At 38.7% G+C, this 19,186-nt stretch overlaps 1 protein-coding gene across 4 annotated transcripts in view; it reads left to right on the top strand.

The window, feature by feature from the left end:
* Positions 1-1,818, top strand: part of GOLIM4 (golgi integral membrane protein 4) — a 74,513-nt gene extending 72,695 nt beyond the window's left edge. For all 4 annotated transcript variants that reach the window (XM_082458410.1, XM_082458409.1, XM_082458408.1 and 1 more), the window contains one exon: positions 99-1,818. In XM_082458410.1, coding sequence (XP_082314536.1) covers positions 99-248 — 150 coding nt within the window. In that variant the 3' untranslated portion in view covers positions 249-1,818. The remainder of the gene's footprint in view (positions 1-98) is intronic.
* The last annotated feature ends 17,368 nt before the right edge of the window (positions 1,819-19,186 follow it).

Here is a 19,186-nt window from a genome sequence, read left to right as displayed (position 1 = left end):
CTGGTTTTTTGGGGTGTTTTTTTTTAGAGGGAATTATTTATACCACTAACTCTGTGCCCTCTCTCTTAGTTTTCCTTTTTTTTCTTTTTAACTTTAAGGCCGATGAGAAAAACAATGATGGAGAAGAGCAAGAAGTTCGAGATGAAAACCACCCCAAAGGCCGAGAGGATCACTACGAGGAAGAAGAAGAGGAGGAGGAGGACGGAGCCGCTGCTGCTGAGAAATCTCGGCAAAGAGCTGAAATGTAGCCGTGTCCGATTTCACAGACAGAGCTCAGCCGACGGATTCTTTTCAAGCTGCTCAAAAATAAATCTGCCTACTGAACTCTAGGATATTTAACTACAAAAATTAAGAATTTAGACTTTTTTTTTAACTTTTGTATTAGAAATGCTCACACATTTATATGAATATATTTTGTTAACCTAGGTTAGAGCTTCTTTTTATATTCAAGCAAAACATGAATGAGAAGAAGAAGAATAAAGCAGACCTTAGGCTCTGAATCTCATTTTTCATAGATTATGTGACGTTGGAGAAGACATTGATTTTGTATATGTTTCAACTTGTTCCTTCTCTGTCTTCTACGTTCCAAGCATTCTGTTGTTTGCCTTTGATGAAATGCAGGATAGAGAATACTGAAAAATGCTGTACAGACATTGAGGAGAATGGCCAGTTTACTAATTGCTGCCTTTCCGAGGTTCTTATGCATAGTCCTGATAGAATTTTCACCAGTCTGTGTATCTCTAGGATAAGATTCATGGACAGAGTGACATACAGTTAGAAAGATGTTTTTGTTATAGAGACATTTTTTTCAGGCTTTTCAGATCAGTTAGTTAGAAGAAATGTTTCGCTTTGCTTAAAATCACAGCTCTTCCTCTTGAGAGGAATTAAATTTAAATGTGAGATAGAACTAAAACTCACTTGACAGTATTCTGGACTTAGATATTTCAGGATTCAAACAAGGTATGACACATCAGCGTATTAACCTTTTTGAAGGACTGACACCTTGTTTAATAACTAATTTAGTGTGTATGGGTGGCGTTTTCCACGTGAGCACCCCCTTTTTTTCTGTAGTCACCCAGTGATAGCTTTGTTTTAGTATCTAATTCTCTACAGTAATATATATTTTCCCTGTGAGCTTTGTGCCTCTCTATGTACTCACTGATGACAAGCATGAATATGAAGACATATCAAATTGTACAACTGAATAGGGTAATTTTCAAAAACTATACGGTGAAATACACATGGTGGTATGGTTGACCCTTCTGACTTTTCTGTTTGCTGGGTTGGGTCTGCTTTATGCCCATGGATAGACTTTTAATGATTATGAATTATACAAGTCCCTTAAAAGAAAAATATTCAAAATCAAAAATTTCCCATGGGATAGAGACATATTGCAGTCTCCGGTATAAAGATTTTTAACTAAATAGAATTAGGTTACATCATTCTTATGTGTGTGGTTTTATAATAGTACTTTCAAATCAATAAAAACAGATTTCAATTTCTACCATTATCGTATGAATGTAATTTTATTTTTTAATAACCACACTCATGTATGGTTTTGATTATCCCAGTTGAGTGATTATGTATGTATGCCTAGGAATGTTTTGTTCAAATGTATTTTGGATTTTCGGTAATCATGAATCAAATCTTTATGTATAAAAACCCTTTATGTAATGTAAAATGTATAATATTGTACATAATATTCAGAATACAATTATTTTGGTAAATTAGTTTGTATTTTTAATGTCCCAATTGCAGTATTTAATTATTTGAAACTTGGTAATAGTCAATAAAGCTATAAAAAGCAAGTGATAAATCTTTGAAAGTATGTGATTTTTTATTACTTTCTGATCCTGTAACATTATTCAGTTCTTTTTCATAAAAGGAAAAAATTTTAAGAGGAACCAATGTATATTAATGAATTATAAAATGCCTTTCCCAATCTTTCTCGACTTGGATTGGCACATGAGTTTTTTTTCCCCCCCTTTTCAAAGGAAGAGCTAAGAATTTTTATTTTATTTGAGCTAGTTCTGGAGGAAGAAAAAAGAGAAATGTAAGAGAGTGTCATGTGCAAACACACAAAATAAACAAAAAAACTATTGACTCCTCCCTGGGAAAGCAAACAGAACGATCGCAAACCATTCTACTCTATATGGCACCAAGTTACAGGGCTGTTTAACCTAATGTGTGGAAGAGAACTAATCACCCAGAACTGATCTACATTAATGAGATGAGCAGAAATAAAATGCCACTTGTATTTACCTTGCCAATTAATCTATGACTTTTGGTGCAACCCATATGTCAAAGGATTTGGTACCAGTGACATAATCAGAAGGGAAAAAAAGGTACTTTTTTTTAAGGCCAAGTACAGTGGAGCACAAAAATGCTATATTAGTACAGATGTAATGACTGGATATTTATGAGTGATTGAGTAGGACCTAGGAGTAAGTATAATCTGAGCCACGTGGAGGTCACATTGACTCTGTTATAAAGGAAAATGATGGACACTTACTGAATGCCTTCATAGTGTGAGAAATGTGAAAAAAGGACCCACTTTATCCCCTCAGTGCTCCTTTAAGTTTGATGGAATTCCTTTCTTATCTTACAACCAAAGAATTTTGATTTCCTGAAGCTTTGAGTTCTTTGTTTTGTTCTTAATTCTCATTACCTTGTGGTACATTGTCGTATGGCATGTTGCACAGCATTTTTTTTAAAAAAAGTCAATTTCTACTCTTGAATTATCTTCTTTTGGCTTCCCTTCTACTATCTGTTCTTAGTTTTCTTCTAACCATCCTGGCTACTCTTTCCCAACTTTTTTTTTTTTTTTTTTTTTTTTTCAGGTATCTCTTCTGCCTGCCCCTAAAATATCCGTGTTTTTCAGCTTTTGTCCTGGAGCCTTTTCTCTATCTAGCCTACTTCTCTCTCATGTCTTGGACATGTCTCCCAATCCATCTCCTCAACCTAGCTTTCTATGACCCGTCCTACCTTAAATTTATAATTTTCAAAGTTGAATTTGCCTTCTTTCCTTCCTAAAACTTACTTCTCTTTCTAGGTTCTGAATCTCAATTCACTAAGTTTCCCAAAACAGAAGCAAAGTTTGTCCTTGATTCTGTCTTCGCTCCCTATCGATGCTACCAAAATATCTTTACATTTGCCCATTTTTTTCATCCCTACTGTCCTGGCTCAGGTCCTTGTTATCTATTACCTGGACTATTGTAATAGTCGCCTAACTTGTCTCCTCATTTACCCTCTCCTATCCCTAAAATCTGTGCTACTGTGATATTTCTAATGATAACACTAACACTACCCCATTATAAAATTATTTAATAAATCCCTATTGCACATAGGAAAAGTTCCAAACTCCTTAATATGACTACATAGTTCTTCATAACCCATCTTACTTCTTCAGCCTTATAATTTGTACTCTAATTCTGAATCATAATAAATATGACTCATCTTTGTCAAGCACCAATGTCATAGTAACCGACCTTGACTCCTGTCTTTAGGTGGGAAGTTGATTTTGACCAGAGCCAATAATATTACCCCATATCCTGGGACAAAGTGCTTGATCCAAGATGGGCACGTGACCCAAGACACACAAATTCAATTCCTTCCCTGGGATTTTGTTTGGAGGGCAGTTCTCCGTGGTGTTTCTACACATCCTGTGACAGCTTTTATCCTGGACTATCTTTTCAAGGATATTTGCCTATCAAACAGCCAGACGTTAGAAATAGTATCTCCCTCTGGGTCAGAGGACATTTTTGTTCCCTGGCTAGAATAATAAAGATAATGTCTCCCCGCAGGGTGAAATTTGAGCAGGTTTGCTAGCAGTCCCTCTCTAAGATGGAAAGTTTCTTAAGATCAGAGATCCTTAGGGGTGACACAAGCCCACTGTGGGTGCAACATCTACCTGGGATGCTCCACATCGTCCCCATGATGCTAGGGGACCAAGGGGGAACTGATGTGAACAGTAAGCTCACATTGCCCCGCTGTGCCATGAGAATTACATGTCTTTGAGCCAGCAGTCTAGAGTCCTCTACCAGCATCCATGTAACTGTGGCAGGCTAACTTGTTAGCTTGTAAGGTAAATCTCAGACCCTGCACAATTACTGACATTTTTGCAGCCTGGAGCAAATGGAAAATAGCACCTCTCCTTCCTTTTCAATAGCAAAGCTACTGTTTGTAAATTCACATCAGTTGGTATCTATTTTCTCAGTTGTGTGGAGAAAATAGTCTACAGAAGTAGAGAATAAACCTCACCTGCAAAGACAAGCAAAAGGCAGGAGCAGAGATGAAGAGAACTGTGACATTTTTTTTAGTCTTTATATCTTGCCATCCATGATGCCAGCCAAGTAGACCCATAGGTTGATTAATGAGCCAATAAGTTCTACTTTTTCAGTTGAGCCAGTTGGAAATGCATTTCTGCCACTCACCACCTGAAGATTCCTGACTAATACTTGACTAACGTTCAGTTCCTTTAAATCACCATGCTCTCCTGTATTATGATAAATTTGCTACCCCCAAACACTGTTCAATCATTATTCACTCTCCTCTCCTTTCCCTGGCTCACTGCTTTAGGTCTCACCTTAATACCAATTCTGGGAAGTGTCTACTTCTCACCCCCACCCCTGTCTAGGCTGAGTATCATTTCTATGTCCCCTTATAGCATCCTGTGTTTCATATCACAGTACCTCCCACAGTACATGGAAATAGCCTATCAATGTGTCTATACTCTCCTTGACATACATGTTCTGTGAGGGTGGAGAACTTATTTCTCTTGTTCATTGTTGATATTCCAAGCACTTCAATAAATATTTACTAAATTAAATCTTATAATCCTCATCTATGAAATGAGAGTATTATTTAAAGATCATACAACACGTAAGTCACAGAGCTAGGATTTCTTCCCAGGTGAATCTGATTCCAATGTTAATTCTAAATATAGCCAGGGTTGTATGGATCATTACCCAGTGTCACATTCTGAGTTTCATATATTAAGATGTGTTTTAAATTTGGCAAAAACAAATGTTACAGAAGTAAAAAAAAAAAAACCAACAACAAACAAAAACGAGTGAACTCTCAGCTATAGGGTCTTGAGGAAGAACCAAGAAATTGGAATTATTTGCCCTGAGAAAGATACGGTCAAAGGAAAACGTAACATTGTATGTCTATCTTCTATGAAGCGTCAAGTATAGCATGAAGAATAAAGAATTTCTTGAGAAACAAGTGAATGGAGTTGTGAAACCTAGAGAGGTTTTCAAATCAGAATATATTAAATAATTACGATTTACAAGAGCCATGCCTAAGCCAAGGAAGAGATGGAATATCCTCTTAGAATTTCCTTGGGTCTTGTCACTAACTGTTACGGCAGGGCCAGTTGGTACTATGGAGTAGGCTGTGTCCATCCATTGCTTGTTGTTTTGTCTTCACACCATTTCCTCTTCTGTTCTTCATCTGTAGAAAGTCCTGTAACCACTGGAGTGGGCCCCAAACCAATCATTGTACTTCATCTTCTGGGATTTCTATACTGAGGTTAGATAAGAGAAATGCTCTCTTGGCTGCTCTAGTGATGACAGGAATCATATATTTGGAGCTTCCAGGAGTCACACTCCTTATGACATGGAGAAAACTCAGTTGCAGCAGAAAAACTGAAGCCAACAGAGAAAGACGAACAGGATTGGGGTGTAGGGGGGAGCGCAGGAAAGGTGGGAAAGGGTGAGAGACAGAATCATAAAGAAAGAGAAGAATGGTGTTCAAATTCCCAGGTTCTGACTCCCTTTAATTTTATTTGCTGATAAATGTCTCTCCCTCTTTTTCATGAAAATAGTTTAAGGTTCTTTTCTATCAATTACATACTAAAGAGTACTGACTTACTTCCAGATTACATTTTTACTTATGGGATGAGAGGAAATACTCTCATTAACTTTTAGTCATATTGCCCTAAATGTAGCAAGTTTTAATACATAATGGCATGCTTTTTGCCAGTCTCTTGATCATCATTTTTTCTCTTAGATCTGTCTTTAAGCCCAGAGAATCTATCATAAAAGCTTTGGGATTATTGTAATGAAGTTAATAATGCTCATATATCCCCATCTTGAGTCTGTAAGATTGGCAAACTTTTTCTGTAAAGGGCCAAATAGTAAATCTTTTGGTGTTGTGGGCCATAGAACCTCTTTTGCAACTACTCAGCTTTGCTGCTGTACTGTGAAAACAGCCAGGGTAAATGTGTAAAGGAATGAGCATGGCTGTGTTCCAATAAAACTTTATTTACATAAACAGCAGGCCAGATTCGGCCTATAGACTGTAGATATCTAGTCTAGATGATCCAAATGCTTGCTGTAAAAACAATTATTTCAATAGAAAATAGAGCATTTTGAGATCTTCTGGTATCAAGGCTTTCTAGTTCTTTCCTATAATCCTTTCTATTTTAAGTTGGCAAGCACTCAACATTATCCTAGCTGCTGCATTTGTACACTATTTTAAGTGATTGGAAATGAAGTACTTTTGTCCTTTACCACCTTGGCTGACCTTGTTCTCACCACTCTCCCTATTCCCTTGTTCTCACTAATGGAGCTTGAAATTAAACGTCATTTCTGTTTATCTGTTAACAACATGCATAGCATTCCCCATAAAGTACATGTCTCTTAAGGAACTGATTCACTGTAAAACAGGGGTTTGAGCAAGATGAGATGACTTCTTTTGGCCTGGTGTGTTCTTTCTCCTTCTTAAGACTTAAGGTATGAGAACCAATTGCCATGGCTGCCCATTAATACATTAAAAATCATGAAATTTGTGATCTCCACTCCGAGAGTTTTTGCATTCTGTAGGTGTCTGATTACTGTTAAGTTGATGCATCCTAGTGGAATTAGACTTTTTTTTTTCATAAAGGCAATGTAAGCACATTTTATATTCCCTTAGCCATATCCAATTATCTTCTGTGGTGGTTTTAAGATTTGTCCACAAGATCCGACAGTTTTCCTTCAAAAGATGGAGTCTAGTTTCCCCTCCCTTGAGCGTGGGCTAGACTTAGTTACTGGCTTCTAGCAAATAAAATTAAAGAGGGTTGATGGTGTGTGACTCAGAAATTTGGTCCAAAAAGACAATGCAGCTTCCTCTGTGCCGTCTCTTAGAAGCCAGCTACCATGTCATGAGGGTATTCAGACAGCCTTATGTTGAGACCTACACCCACGTGGCAAGAAATTGAGGCCTCTTAGCAACAGCCACGTGAATGAGTTTAGTGCGGACCCTCCAGCCCCTGTCAAGCCTTCAGATTACAACTTGATTGTAACCTCATTAGAAACCCTGAGCCAGAACTACCCAGATAAGTCATTCCTAGATGCCTGGCTCACACAACCTATAAGATAATAAATGTTTATCATTTTAGGTTTTGGAGTAACTGGTTACACAACAGTAGACAACTAATACATCTTCTAAGGGTGTTTATGGCTCCAAGCGGAGAGGCCAGTGGTGAAGGCAATGTGCAGCTGCATGGTATAAATAAGCATCCAGCCAGTTGCTCAGCTGGAAGCCAGGCCCAGATGTGCAGGCGAGGGAAGATGGAGTTCAACTTAACGAGTTGAATAAATTTAAGCCAATTTATTTGTTCAGAATTATTAGATTATTTTTGCCAGATATTAGTAGCCTCTAATACAGTGGTTCTCAGCCTTAGCTACATATCTGAGGAATTTCAAAAGTATCAATAGTGATACGTGGATCCCACTCCCAGAGACTCTGAATTAATTGTAGTAGGCTGTAGTCTGGGTATCAGGATTTAAAATTTCCCCAGGCGTTTCTAATGTACAGCTAAGACTGAGAACTACTGCTTTAAAAGTTAGAAGTTGGAAAGCATAATGTTTTCCCCCAACATCTCTCTATCGGATGGTAAATTACAAAGAAATCAAGTCTCATACCAAATTTGCAAAGCAAACATTTAGAGGTAAGCAGAGACAGAGACATCAAACTTCTCTGAAGTCTCAGTGAAGTCACAGATACCTATCCTTTTAGGCACTCTAGACAGCCACGAGGCATAAAGGATTTGCTCATGCAGATCCTATAATATTCTAGGGACAGAATTCAGCTAAACGTCTGGTCAGATCCTGCGCCTGACAATCTTCCTTGACGAGGCCCATGGCCTTCTGCAATGGGTGATGGGCTCACCAGGTGCCCAGTCCTCTCTGCGGGGGGTGGGGGGAGGTGCCTGGGCAAGACTTCTTCCAGGTCACTCACATATTTTGAGCAACATTCATTTCTACAATGAAAAAAAAAAGTCTTTAATAGCCATGATCCCAACTAAACACATACTGCAGATTTGAGCTGAAGTGAATAGAAGATCTTGTGATAGCAGCCTCGGGAGTGTGGGCTTATGAGGGCACCAGCTTCTCAGCCCTGGAAGCACATTAGAGCCACCGAAGAAACTTTTAAATAAAGATCCCAATACCAACCCCACTCTAATTTAATCAGAAACTCTGAGGGCAGAGCCTAGGCATTGGTATTTTTTAAAAACCTCTCAACAAATCAAGATTGGCATTGGACCCTGAAGGGGTTGTAATACACACAAGGGAGTTTTTTGGGTGGAGAAACTCTTCTATGTTCTGATTGTGAGAGTTTTATACAAATCTGTACATGTATTAACACTCATAGAACTATACAACAACAAAGGAAAAGGTCAATCTTATTGTATGATAATTTTAAAAATAAAATATTATACCTATTAAATTCTTTAGAAAAGTCTCAGAGTCTAATGTACAGCCAGGGTTGGAAGTCACTGGCTTAGATTCTTTCAAGGGCGGATCCACCAACTCTGAGAAGAGCATTCACAGTTAGTGTACCACCAGCGTTAACTTCTTAAGTTAATAAACCTCCCCTCACCGTACATATGCACATGTCCACATATATAAACTCACCACATTGTCTATGCGAAAGTATTTTAAAGTAAATTATAAATACTGTAATACTGAGGTAGAGCTGTCTTTTGCAGATTCACACTGGGGAGTTTCAGAATATTACAGTGGGGAATTACATGAGTTAATAGTTCTATTAATCTCTGCACTTGGAGAAAAAAACTCATAATGCAATTGCTTTGCCTCAGAACGATGTTTCTCAAACCCATAAACTGGGGTCTTTATAGAATAACAAAGAATCCCCAAAAGAGAGTAGTTTGGCAGTTTAATTAGTTTCATTTCTGAGTAGGATCACAGGAAGAAATAAAGATAGTTTATATCACAAAACAGTGTGCATGAATATGTGTGTTTAGATTACATAAATGAAACAAAAGTTTCAAGAAACAACTCATGCCTCTCTTACTTTATTTTATTTCATGGCAGTGTTGGTCATGACTCAGTATCTTGCTATCATGATGCACTAATGGTGAGAAAATCACAGTTAAAACACTCTGGGAGAATATAACCAGGTGCCTATGCTTCTTCCTGCCACCAGGCAAGGAGACAGATAAGAATTTGACCACTGGCTGCACCATTCTCTAGCTTTCTGAAGTTAGACAAAATTCTTTATCTTTGTGTGCTTCCATTTGCCCACTCGCAAAATGGGAATAATCACAGAAAACTTCATGCTGTGGTTGCGATCACTGAATCCTCATCTGACAAACTCAACTCTTAAGTTTCTCTCCCTCTACATTTAAGACTCACTGAAAAAGAGACAGGACATGGACACCCTGAACTATTTCTGAGTTTGGAGGCCAGAAGGCTAAACCTGAATTTATCGTCTTTTTCCTTTGAATGATGAATGATGAAAGTCTTTATCAGAGCTTTCAATATGTGAAATATCCAAAGTTCTAAAAATTTTTAAAAGGTCTAAAACTTCTTTAATCTCCAATGATTTGAGACACTCTGGTTGGCACTTTGCTTGGAGGAAGAAGAATAAATTAAGCAGTTGTTCTGGCCAAAGAGAACTGAGCAGTGATCTAAGTTGATCTGTCCCATCCACATCCTTACGTTAAAATAACCAGGAATATTTCACTTCTATGAATTTGCCTTATGGAAAACCAACAGTATATAAGGGAAAATGAGACGATTATCCTAGCTAAAGAAAAAGGCGTGCAAACAGTCTCAATGGAAGGGCATGGCCACACAAAACAGTTCTGGTTGAATTCCTCACCATTCACTCACCCCCAAGGCATCCCAGGGCATCTGGGGACCTAACCGACTAAGCAGAGTTTATTCACATATTCACCAGGGCACTTCCTAAAGCTTTATAGACATGGGAAAATATGCTATATGTATAGAAATATAAATCATGCAAAATGCAAGTGAATACTAAGAAATAAATCACAAGGCAGGCAACCCGGCTACTTCGTTCAGCCTCTCACTTGTTATTTTGGGCAAGGGCTGGGGGGTGGGTAGATGCTTATTGTCTCACTGGCAGCCAGTCCTGCTCTTAATTCACACCTTGGGCAGCAGATCTAATTCACTAACATGTGCTGTTCAGCCTGATGTCTGTTCAGGCCAAGACCAGAAAGTTCTCCAAGTCCTGGAGGAAAACAGTGACCCTGATGCAAATTTCGCGGCTAAGTTAGCCTAGGTCAATACATTTAAATCTCCAAACTGGCGTTCAGATTGCAAAAGCTATCAAAAAGATTGCTAATCTTGTGGCTTCCCTGGTGGCGGAGCGGTTGAGAATCTGCCTGCCAGTGCAGGAGACACTGGTTCGAGCCCTGGTCTGGGAAGATCCCACATACCGCGCAGCAACTAGGCCCGTGAGCCACCACTACTGAGCCTGCGCGTCTGGAGCCTGTGCTCCACAACAAGAGAGGCCGCGATCAGGAGAGGGCCGCGCACCGCGATGAAGAGTGGCCCCCACTTGCCGCAACTAGAGAAAGCCCTCGCACAGAAACGAAGACCCAACACAGCCAAAAATAAATATAAATAAATAAATTAAAAAAAAAAAAAGATTGCTAATCCTGAGAGAAAAGCAGGTGTTGGTTCACAATTCTGGGAATCCCCCCACCCCACCCCCGGGGCGAAATCTGAAACTGGCCCCTCTACACAGAGGGCGGGGAGAGACCGCCACTCCAGATCGGTAGGTGGCAGCTTTAATGAGCAAGGAAACTTACACTGGAGGCTTGTCTCTGGAGGCCGCAAAATGAGCAATCTCCGCACCCGACCGCCAGAATCTTAAAAGTTTATACAGAGGCTCTGACTGGGTTCAGTCACGTTTTCAGTCCGGATGGTCTCAACACCACATTGCTTTCTCAAAGCTGCGTCCTGGAAAACAGCTCCTTGTGCGGGAAAGCTGGGCAGAAGGTACATTCCAAGCACGGGGAAGGGGGGAGGAGCCGCCGACTTCCGGGTCCAGCTTCCGGGTCAAACAGCGATCACATCCTCCCCACGATCTCCGCCAAAAGCAGGAGCAGTAGGTTCTTTGAAGTGAGACAAAATTACCAAGGGGGCTAAAGAGCACAAACCGTGCTTAATAAGAATGAAACTGAATTGGGAGGAAAATTAGCTATAACGTACATTTCGAAAGGGAAGAAACGTCAGTGTTGAACCTGAAAACGATAATTTTCAAATGACGCCTGGGGCCGCACACGAGGGGACTGCAAAATGAAATCTTGGCTTCTCACTTTGAAAAGGCACTTGAGTTTAACATGAACGTACACATTTGACTTTTGCATTCTGCCGGTTGGTTACACCACAGGACAGCCCGGGTCAGCGACATCTGTGTCTGAAAGCACTGGAAACCTTCTCCGGGTCTCTCAGAGTCTTTCTGGTCCAACATCTCACAGGGTTGCTGTAACTTCAATGAACTATACCAGGTAATCCTCACTTGTTCTTTTTCCTTTTCCTCCTTGTTTTCTTCTTCTTTTTTTTTTTTTTTTTTTGCTAACTAGCTTACTAAGATTTGAAATGGCCTTAACTGAACAGGAGGACTTGAAGGCTTCAAGTCCTCAATGAGGAATGAGTGGTGTAGTACAGGGTTCCGTCTGGATGAAGTAGGTTATCCACCTCCAAAATCTCACGTAACTAAATGTGTGTCGCTGAATCCTGGTGGTTTGGGGTTGGGATGCTGCTAGGTGAACAGCCAGAGAATGCTGGCTGCCTTGAGGCTGGAGAAGGAGGAAGGAGGGAGCAGATCGATGTGCCTGAAGCCTGCTCGCCTTGTTTGCCTTTAGCTGTGAGTAAAGTAAAAAAATATAAAAATTAAAAAAAAAAAAATTTGCATTAAAGTTCAAAGATTCTGACCCTTTGCAAAGTCTAGGAGTAGTACTTTTATCCCAATGGATTGCAGACCTTGATTTCTTAAATGGGTTGCTTAGTAACTTTGTCCTGCACCCCTACTTTGGTGTGGGTTTTAACAACCCCTGGGAGCCTCTTCTATTCTGCCTCTTCATAGTGTCTTGGCTTCCATTGGCTCAGAGCTGTAGGAAGGCACACGGGCAAGGTCAAAGCTAATGGAATGGAAACCATGATTCCCATTCCTTTCCTCAGCTTTTTATACTTTCCTCTGCTTTTTACTCCTTGGGCTCCACGTCTATAAATATTCCTGATTTTGAGGACAGACATCTGAATTAATAAAAACCTGTGCATATGCACGTAGCACAGCAGGGACATATGTGGGCTTTAATCCTTTGGCATTTCCCTGTTCTCAGCTCTTGAACTGACCTTTGCTTCCTCTTCAGAGGGAAGCTTGGCTGAGGCCCCTTTCCTTGCCATCCCACCACCTATTCTTCTTACCTGGTAGCCTGCTAAAGGCAAGATTCTGTGAGCCAGGATTCAGTGTGACGGACCAGCTGACCACTGGCCAACATCCCATGGTTTCTTGACCTTTTTAGTATTTTTAAAAGTTTGATACCATAAGGGTAACAAGACAAAATTTGCATTAAGCCAGGAACCGGCTTCTGGAAGGAATCTTAATGTTATACTTCTTTGTTTTTAGATAGCTTAGAAAAGCAAACATCCTATGGCTGGAGATCAGTACTAATTTTTATATAATGTCTATGTTCTAGAGAGTTTTCTCATTTAATATAGAACTCTCAATAGCCATTTAAGATGGCCATAGACATTAGTAAATATATTCCAGAAAAACTGCACAGTATAGCATTAATTTTGTTTATATCTGAGAGTCTGATGTAAGCATACAATCTGTTTTAATGAAGAGGTAACTCAGCAAGCTCATGCATATATAGAATTGATGAATTAAGAGGGACTACAACATTTACTTTTGTATATTCCCCAGCCCACAATTTTTTTGAACATATACCACTATTTTGCCTTTTTAAAAACAGTATCGTTGTGAATTATGAATCTGTAAATGGTGATTGTTTGGTTCTACTTATTTTGAGGTTTATTAAAATGATTGTGCATCCTAGTTTTTTGACATGCTTTTTTGGTTCAATATTATACACCTGACATTCATCCATATTGATGTATATAATTGTTCTTCGTTCAGTTTTGTTGATGTATAGCCTGCTTTTAAAATGTATTCATTCATGGCTTTGTCCAGGTATTTGGGAATAAAGGAATAGAAGGGGGAAAAAAGGAAATTCAGATTTTTGAGAAGAAATTTTCAGAGAGCAAAACTTTTGCACATAGGGACGTCACCAGCCCACAATTTGAGATCATTCAATTATAATACTACCTCTTTAATACTTCCTTTACCTTACATATGAAAAATTAATGAACTGTAATTTATATTTTGATGGTTAGAGTAAAGAACTAATCGTCACCTTCATCTCACACTCTTCTCTCATCACTTGCTCTGTGTTATTTCCCCAGGGATACAGTGTCTGTATGTCTTTAAATCTATAGGTGATGCCAACAGCCAGTAAGCTTTTCTAGTGATTCATACACACTTAAGTCCCAAATGAAAAATTTGAAAAAAATTCCAGCTGTAAATATAACTTTTATACCAATTGAAAAATCATGTATTTCTCCCTGTTGCTTGGAAATGGCACTCAGTCTCTTAAGTGGTAGCTCTTAGAGAGCCAAGAAATTGCTAAAATAAGAAAAAAAATTAGTAATTCTAGGTTTCAATTAACATTGCCATTATTTTAAAGTATATTTAAGTTGTATTTTCAGAATTTAAATGCACTTGCCAAGTAGTATCAGAAGCAAAATCTAAATATGAATAAGTTTTCTTTGTCCTTATTTCAAACTGAAAATATTCCTGGGACTTGTGCAAATAAATAAAACAAATGGTTAAAGTGTTTTGTATAATTACAAATGGCTTCATGTAGTCAGAACTGACTTGAGCAATTTTTTTGTCAACTTAGTTTAAAATAATTGCCAAAAATTCATTATTCAATAATTTAACATTTAATTAATAAATTGATAAAATGTAGCTTTTGAAATTGTTTCCAAAGCTCTTGTATTATCTTTTAAAAACAACCAAGAAGGAAAGGTCATTATTTTGAAGAAAAAATGGGGTAGGTCTGACTTGCCTTTGACTAAAGTTTCTATCGAATGAATTGTAAATATGAGAAGCCCAAAGCTTTATCTGTTAGGCAGGAATTAAACAATCTATTGTTAATATTAATGGAAAAAATATAGAACTAGTTCACATCACTATATAGCAACAAATCATTAACTGGCAGAAATTAAGCTTATTAAAAAACTTAAATACTGCTTCAAAAAGTGGTCATCTTAGATAAATTAAGACCATGTATGTTTACAACAGGAATAAAAACAGTGATATTTAATTATTATTTATTTATTATTATTATTTTTTGGCTGTGTTGGGTCTTCGGTTCGTGCGAGGGCTTTCTCTAGTTGCGGCAAGTGGGGGCCACTCTTCATCGCGGTGCGCGGGCCTCTCACTATTGCGGCCTCTCTTGTTGCGGAGCACAGGCTCCAGACGCGCAGGCTCAGTAGTTGTGGCTCACGGGCCTAGTTGCTCTGCAGCATGTGGGATCTTCCCAGACCAGGGCTCGAACCCGTGTCCCCTGCATTGGCAGGCAGATTCTCAACCACTGTGCCACCAGGGAAGCCCAAAACAGTGATATTTATAAAATAGTTTTCCTTGCTGATGTCTCAACAATTGAAGCAACAGCAAATTTCTGTCTAATAATGAACAAATACTAAAATTTGACTTTAGTGTCTACATTAGTTCCCTAGGGCTGCCATAACAAATTACCACAAACTGGGTGGTTTAAAACAATAGAAATTTATTCTCTCACAGTTCTGGAGACTAGAAGTCTGAAATCAAGGTGTCTGCAAGGGTGGTTCCTTCTGGAGGTTCTAAGGGAGAATCTGTTCCTTCCCTCCCTCCTGGCGTCTGGTGGTGGCCGGCAATCCTTGGCCTTCCTTACATTGTAGGTGCATCATTACAGAATCTACCTCTGTCATTACATGGTGTTTTCCTTGTATTCTCTCTGTCTCTGTGTAGGCACATCACCTTCTTATAAGGACAAATCTAATCTAGTATGACTTCATCTTAACTATTTACATCTGCAAAGACTATTTCCAAATAAGGTCATATTCTGAGCGTCTGGGTAAATATGAATTTTGGGGGGACACGATTCAATTATTCAACCCAATATCTCAACAATTGCAAAGAAAAAATTAACAGTTCAAAAAAGTGGCTCAGAATATATTTTTGGTATTCATGTACTTGAAGTGGCAGTTAAATAATTTTATTTGGGAAGTGCGTTGCTTAGTTTTTATTGAATTTTATCAGACTAAAGAATGAGGAAGTAACTTAATAATACTTACTATTTTTAGGAAATATTGGCATAGTCTCCATACACTTTATTAGAAAGAGCCAACACATATTTATTGAACTTTTACTATGCTCAAAGCACAACTTTATGGAATATCAGTCTTTCATTTATCTAAGACATGATTACTATTGATTAAAATATTTATCATATCTCTTCGTGATTGCTTGCAGTATATAAAGAAGGACGTGAGGTATTGGCAAAAGGAAAACAGAAAAGATATAGTACTTTTCTTGAAAAGCTTTTAAATAAAGGTATACTATATTATAAAGAGAGAGGGGCAGTTTGCTAAGTTGGGGCATAACAGGCTGCTACTGACTAGCCAGGTGAGTCAACTTCTCTGCATCTCAGTTTCCTCATCTATAAATGAAGGCAGTAATACTTGTGCCTGCCTCCCAAGACTTTTAGGAGGATTAAATGAGTAGATGCATGAAGAGTGTTTAGAACCATGCCTGGACACAGGAAGCTTGGTATAAGTGTTAGCTATTGTTACAAGAAAAACTAGTACATATAAATAGTTAAGAATAATGCAGGACAATATTGGAAAGTCTTTTGGGCCCCAAATATTTATCAGAAAATGGTTTCCAGAGAACACTGGATAACTTGGTAGTAATAAACAAATTATTTGTGAAGGTAATTGATTTTCTTATTGATAGGAATCGTATGTCTATTTCAATGTAATGAGTGGTTTTTGCTTGAATAGTATAATAATTTATTCTGGAGTTGAGTTTCCTGTTAAAAGTTGATCAGAAAAATCAGTAAATGGAAAAACTTTTGAAGAATTTGAATTGTATTGTTTTTTTTTTTTTCTTTTTTATATCATGTGGGTTTATTTCCCTGTGTGAGGTCTTCTGACAATGGTCATGATAAAAGTCTGGACTTTCTGTTTTTTACCCCACTTAAAAAAAAAAAACACTGAAAGAGGAAATAAGACAAAATAGGACAGTCATCTTGAGCATACCCTTGTCATGGGTTCTTGTCTCTAAAGAGGAATCTTCTTTTTTTTTTTTTTTTTTTTTAAATTTATTTATTTTATTTATATATTTTTGGCTGTATTGGGTCTCCGTTGCTGCGCGCGGGCTTTTTCTAGTTGTGGCGAGAGGGGGCTACTCTTCGTTGCGGTGCGCGGGCTTCTCATTGCGGTGGCTTCTCTCGTTGTGGAGCACGGGCTCTAGGCACACGAGCTTCAGTAGTTGTGGCACGCGGGCTCAGTAGTTGTGGCTCGTGGGCTCTAGAGCACAGTCTCAGGAGTTGTGGCGCACGGGCTTAGTTGCTCCGTGGCATGTGGGATCTTCCCGGACCAGGGCTTGAACCCGTGTCCCCTGCATTGGCAGGCGGATTCTTAACCACTGCGCCACCAGGGAAGCCCTAAAGAGGAATCTTCTGCTGCCATCGATTTCTCAGACCAGCTATACTTCCTTGGACTTCTACTGCCACAGACAAAAACATACCAAACTAGAGCAGTTGAATTACCCTGATTTTAATGTTTTCTTCCCCAAATCCAGCCAAGACTAGTAGGGGAACTGAAATGAAGGCTGAGTGACCGTAAATCTTGTATGAGTGCAACTCCACCACTGGCTGTTGGGCAGTGCATTTTGTTTTGCATTGACCAGCAATATTTAAGGAGGAAGTGAATCGAGGTGGTTAAGGCATGCAATACCTGCTGCTATAGCTGTCATCAACTCTGTATATTTGTTAAGGTGCCGCTGAGCTGGGAAACCTGCGATAAGCCAGGTTCTACCAGTCGCTGGAGGATGGTGGGCCAGATAATTCCGGAGCTACAAGTTCACAATGTCTCCAACCAGAAGAAGGTTGCACACTGCATCCTTCTCCTATGTGCTTAAATGTGTCTTCATTTTCTTCTACCACATCTACTTCCTGCAGGTGCTTTTTAGAGTTGCTATGAAGAAAAGGACAGGACCAAAGTGTCCAATATTGTCCCAGGCAAACATGAATGTATGGTCACCCAACTTATTGTATGTCATATTAGATCCTTTAGGGTGATAATAAATATTTGCTTAGGAAGGAGATAGTGTATAGCATTTCCAAAAAATGTTTGGAACACATTGAGGGTCTAGGTGGACCACTGTTTGTGAAACGTTTTATGAAACAAAACATATGTTTGTGAAATGGATTTAAATGTTTTCTTAGAAACAATGGATTCTGCATCCGCATCCTCATTCAGATTTAAAAAGAAACTACATAAAAACCAAAGGAGGGAATTATCACTTCTATATCAATTTAAATGCCTGTGGATGATGTTCAATTCTTTAATGAGGACCTTAATTGTGTAATACAAATCTTTGGGATTAAAGGTTTCTAAGGATGACTGATATCCCATTAACTTTTTAATAATGTTACAGTACCTCAGGAGGAAATTAGGTCTGTCCCTAAAGATCATTAGAACAGTCTGCCTATTTTGCTTACATTTTCATCATGGTGACTTTTGATTCTAAGAGTCTTTTATGGTTGTTTCAGGAAAATGGTTTATTGTAAGTCCCATTCATTTATGGGTATAAGATCATTTAAGTGCAGATTTCCCTGTTGCTGGAAGTACCTCTCGTATAATTCTAGCAAGTGTTCCCAATTTTATAAGATGATAATGAGAGTTTAATGGCTGTCTACCCCCTAGAGGAAAAATGGTTTCTAGCACATTAGAGATATAAGGACTTTGCTTTCTCTAGAAAGACAAAAACCAAAATTGACCCCATTCTCAAACTTTAATCCTCCAGTGGTTAATTGGATATTATTCTTAGCATGTTTCAGTCTGTTTTCAATGCTTTCTTATCACATCTGCTGTAAACTGATTGATGATTGATGATTTTAGAGATATTAAATTATGGGAAATATACACATCTTCAAATAAATGAAACTTATTATCTGCCTTTCCAAACTGGAATAGACTCAAAAGGAAGGTAGAGAGGAAATAAACCCTATGAAGGTTCAGGGTCTTTTCCTCATCAGTGTAGGTTATAGGACTCCAGTGGCCTGGGGGCATGTTGTGATATCCTCTCAGAAATAAAGAACAAATTGTTGTATGTTGCACCTCTCCCCATTTAGAAGGATTCGTGATGCTTGGTAGGCCACTTCAGCTTCTGGAGGCAGTATATTCCAGGGTTGGAAAATGTTTCTGACTCACTTACCAAGTGACAGAAAAGGCCGCGAGCACTGATTGAAACGTGGCCTGGGAAAGGTTTCTGCGGCAGACCCAGGCTGTAGTACAGGAGGTCTTCTGCTGGAGCTACACCACCCAGAGCCTCTTTGGTATTAGAGGGACCATCTGTGGGAAAAGGTAGTTGGGGTTCGGGAATCTTCTCTAAGGAAACACTACTTAGAAAAAAAGAAAAGAATGAGTAGGAGGAGGGAGAGCAACAGAAGAGGATCCTATACTTAGATGTTTCTTACCATATATATATATATATATATTTTTTTTTTAAATTTCTCTAAGTGTCCATGCATGTGACTCCTCACCATGGCTTTGCCAAAGCTATCCTTTTACAAACTAAAATTTGCAAT

The sequence above is a fragment of the Balaenoptera physalus genome (assembly GCF_965194825.1).
Source record: "Balaenoptera physalus genome assembly, chromosome: 4".
Classification (NCBI taxonomy): domain Eukaryota; kingdom Metazoa; phylum Chordata; class Mammalia; order Artiodactyla; family Balaenopteridae; genus Balaenoptera; species Balaenoptera physalus.
This window is presented reverse-complemented; position numbering and strand designations above follow the sequence as displayed.